Here is a 4,518-nt window from a genome sequence, read left to right on the forward strand (position 1 = left end):
CCCCGGAGTGGAAAACACATGTTCCTCTGCTTTGCACTGGTCAGAAGGAAATTGGTCAAATCGCTCATTTTTTCCCATGTTGGGGATGAAGTGAAATGCGCACGCACACACACACACACACACACATATATGGATATACCCATAAGTATGCACATGTACTACACACACACACACACATACACCCAACCAATGTGAGTCAGAAAAGTGTGTATGAGGCTGAGGCATTTAACTTGGAAGCCTTACATGCCATTTATTCCCTCACTTTTCATGTGCGTCTTGTTTCCAAAGTGAAGTCGATGTTTGATGTTGAGTCGTCAAGTGCATTGCTCATGCCTGTTTCTTCATTAGCTGGCTGGTATAATATCATCCGAACAGACGGCCAGACCCGGGCCATAAACAGGATACAGCTCATATAATTGGGGCTCATATCCTTTTTAAACCCTCATATCTGCAGCTGATTATCTCACGTTTCATGTTGAGGCTTTGTTAGCTCTGTGGCAGCCCGGAGTTTTGTGTTTTGTGTTGTAGCCCCGTCATCTGTTATGGGATAAGGGGTTATAGCAGGAACAACTGACTGCATGATGTTAACAGAGCTTATTATGTTAGAGAATTGAGTGTTGAGGATTCAATAACTGGAACATCATGACTCAGTAACTCCCCAAGACCTCAAAATGATGTCAACTACTTATGTTTCTCTCTCTTTGTTTTTTTTTTATTTTATTTTTTAAGTCTTTCTTCCTCTCATATTTTTCCAATTTTCCTCACCCTACATTCGTTTTATTGTCATCCTTTGTCTCTGTTTCTTTTTCTCTTTTTTCCTCTTTGTCTTATTACTTTCTGTCTTCTCATCCATCCCTCCAGATCACAGTGCGCAGACAGTGGAAGCATGTATATGACGAATTGGGCGGGAACCCCAGCAGCACAAGTGCCGCCACGTGTACACGAAGACACTATGAGAGGTGAGTTATTATGCTCGGCGCTTATATATGACACACGATTGTTATGCGTGCACATGTGGAATGGTTTGCATCGCCTGGAGTGAGAAAAACCCCCTCACAGCTGCACCGAATATGATTTCACAACGTTGGACACTACAAGACAAATATTGATCTTATTCAGAGGAAGTCAGTGCACTTCCACATACATGAAGACTAGTGCTTGCAACAGTGGGATAGTTTGCAAATCACTGTCTCTTACATGCAGTTCTAATAGTATTAAGGAATGCATTCCTCATGGACCTAAATCAATTCATGCTGAGGTAAGACTCAGTTATTTTCTTAGGATTAATTGATTAGTTGCACAGCACTATGGAACCAATTATGCTGTAAACTCCACCCATGCTAGGCTAAAGAGGATTTAAAGGCTCAAAATGACAGTGTTTTGAATTATTAACTGACCTACATGGACGCACATATACACTAACTAGCCTTCACATCATATATGCATTGCAAGCACACAAAGCTGCAAGACAGAATGAAAACACCACTTTAATGTATTCATCTAATCATTCAGTCAGATACTGCAGCATTTTGAACCTTCACATTATAATCGCTCAGATGGTATTACCAAACCAAAGAAAGCATATGGATATGATCCTGAGGGAGCTGTGGGGGTATTATGCAGGGCTGCTTACACACACTTACACACACTTACACACACTCACACACATAAAAAACACACAGACACACACACCCACTTTCCCAAGGTTAAACAAATGCCAAATATGATCTCCCCAACAAGAGATAAGCAGTCGCTCATGAAGCAGGTCATTCCTCCGGGCCGGTGACCCTCTCCACATCTCTCCGGCTGCTGCAGGGTTCATGCATCAGCACAGCTCAGGCACAGGCACACACACACACACACACACACACACCTGTCAGTAATACAGCAGTATGCCAGCAGTACCATATGAGGGAGCCGGGGCAGGTTCATATTGTGTTGAGATTGCATGCTGTAAGCGAATTTGCAAGCACAGGCGGCGTCGGTGGTGCCGGCCAGAGCGGCTTTTCCAGGAAATTTGTGAAACCATAGGTGTGAGAGTGTATTGTTTGTACACAAGCTGATAATGTGGCTCTAAATGCCCAGCTCTTCCTCACTACCTCAAACAGGGACACGCTTTAAAGGAGGTGCTGCTGCACGGTGGTGCTCCTTATTTAAACTAATAATAGATACAGTCTGACTTTCAACACCTGGCGTCAGAGGTGAGGCATATCACTTTATTGCAAAAGTCGGAATATGTCTTTGATCCCGGTTTTGTGATCGGTCTCCGCCTTTCAAGTTACTTTGAAGCCAGATGTAAAAAAAAAAAAAAAAAGAAGCTGTATTGTTCACTGGTCTATAAGGTGTAAGTATGGTGGCAGGAAGGCAGACGGGGCAGGACGGAGCCGTGTGGGAAGCACTGAGGTGTGACTGCTGCTGCGCTGGCCTTTCCCTCTCCAGCCACCGAGAAGCAGCTGAAAATAATGCTGAATCAATACAAAGCAATAATATCCACACACTGCAGTGAATATCAGGCTGACAGAGAGGGAAGGTGTAAGAGGGAGGGGTGGGGGTGATGGGGTGTGTGTGTGTGTGTGTGTGTGTGTGTGTGTGTGTGAGAGAGAGAGAGTGAGAGAGATCAGCTGAAGCTGAGCAAGTTTCCATTCAGGGGAATAATTTTAGCTGAGCCTCGGTGTTTGGGCTGCTTGGAGGGCAATTAGCTTCATTGTATTAACTCAGCAAACATGGCCATTCTCTCCGCATGATGAATGAGGCTGTTTGTGGGCTCGCTGAAGTGTGTGTTTGTTCCCCAGAGGCGTCTTTGTTTCCACCTTTAATCATTAGTCAATGTGCTACAGAAATATAATTCACAGGGAAGAATGTACAGTGTACAAACTGGAACAACACTTATGTTTTGCTCCTCTCTCGGAAGGATCACTTCTGATTTGTCTCAGCGGGTCAAAGTAGAGTAGAGCAGGAAATAAAAAGTCTCAGGCTAGGAAGAGGGAAGGAAACAATTTTTCAGGATATAATTGCTTTAGATTAAGTGGATATTCTTTGCTGCTTTGGTGTTATTTGGGTTAAAGACTGTGAATATCCACAAGCATTCAGCTCTCATTTTAAATTATACACATTATCCCTTTACGGCCCTAATGGTGAAATCATATGAAATGGTTTCCTAGGAGATGTTATTGTGAAAGATGGAGCCAGCAGCATAATTATTATATTTATGCTGTCCAGGAGAAGGCGGTAATCACTGGTAGTAATGGAGTTACATAGCTGGAATTGAATGGGAGATAACCTGAGCTAATTGTCATTTTCAACGTTACTATTTTTTAGTCACAGAGTGCCGTTCATTAGTGTGCAGGGAAAAATCAATGTAGAAATGTCCAAGCCAAGGTCTGCCGCTGCAGCTATGGGGAAGCTTTAATGATATTTATTTAAACGGTTTCCCGAGATTAGCTGTCAGGGCCCAGCGCTCTGAATTAAAAATGAGGTCATGAAAAAGATGGCATCAATAACCTTGAAATAGACTGCCTTTTGCTTCTGTGCTGTGCCATTTTCTCTGTGCTCTCCCCCCTCTCTCTCTCCCTCTCTCCCTCATTCTCTCTCTCTCTCCCACTCCCTTCCTTGCACTTCATGCTGTTTCTTTCATTATACAGGTCAGCGCCTTTTAACAGCTCCTACATATTTAATCTTCCTGGTTTCCTACGTGATCTCTTGTTACAGAAACATCACATTTCACTATCTCTGTTCATTTCTGCCTCTTACAGATTTTTAATACCTCACCATGCCTTGGCACTCTAATGTAATTGCACAACGGGATCGGTATTGGGGTGGGAGGGGGTTTTGGAGGGGGGGTATCCATGGCAACAGAGAAGCAATTTAGAATAATTTGCTATTTAAAAACTCTGAGGTTTTGGGCAATAGCAGAGAGCGCAGATGAGGGTTGGATTAAATCATTTCATCTTAAAAGTATTAGATGTTTGCCAGATGTACTGTACACAGAGTCTGAGGCCTGTGAAATATTCTTTGGCTCAGATCATGCAGATACGTGTTTCTTTTAAGACAGATACACGCCTGTTCCAATTTTAGTCGACTAGATGTTTTATTGATTCAGCCTTTATTCATTCCTCCTGGTATCGATGCATTCGCTAAAGCTGCTCTCCAGATATAAAAATACATTTGTTGCCCATAATTATTAGGAAACCTTGAGCCTGTCCTCACACTGAGAATTATAATAGGATAGAGTTCGGATTTGGGGAGGAGAGAAGGCACGGGAGATTGTTTTTTTTTTTTTTTATTTTATTCTGCTGGATGCTCAGTATTTTGCACTTGTCAGCATCTCTCTGCATTGTCCTTGCTGTATTGCAGATATGTGAAATGTAAGCACATTACGTTTTAGCTTGTCTCGTCTAATACTGTAGCTCAAACACAGATTTCAATTATTCTACTCTCTTGTTCTAAAGTAGAGGGTATCACTGGACTGCAATAAGAGGTGGTGGGGAGGGAGTATCACCTCCACCCCCCACCCCCCCA

General features: G+C 42.9%; 1 protein-coding gene across 2 annotated transcripts in view; it reads left to right on the forward strand.

Annotated features, from left to right (window-relative positions):
- Positions 1-4,518, forward strand: part of arid5b (AT-rich interaction domain 5B) — a 76,477-nt gene that overhangs the window by 62,900 nt on the left and 9,059 nt on the right. For both annotated transcript variants that reach the window (XM_023394407.2, XM_087170438.1), the window contains exon 8: positions 862-959. In XM_023394407.2, coding sequence (XP_023250175.1) covers positions 862-959 — 98 coding nt within the window. The remainder of the gene's footprint in view (positions 1-861; positions 960-4,518) is intronic.

The sequence above is a fragment of the Seriola lalandi genome, unplaced genomic scaffold (genome assembly GCF_002814215.2).
Source record: "Seriola lalandi dorsalis isolate HSWRI2012SDOR001 ecotype SW California unplaced genomic scaffold, Sedor1 jcf7180002054948, whole genome shotgun sequence".
Lineage (NCBI taxonomy): Eukaryota > Metazoa > Chordata > Actinopteri > Carangiformes > Carangidae > Seriola > Seriola lalandi.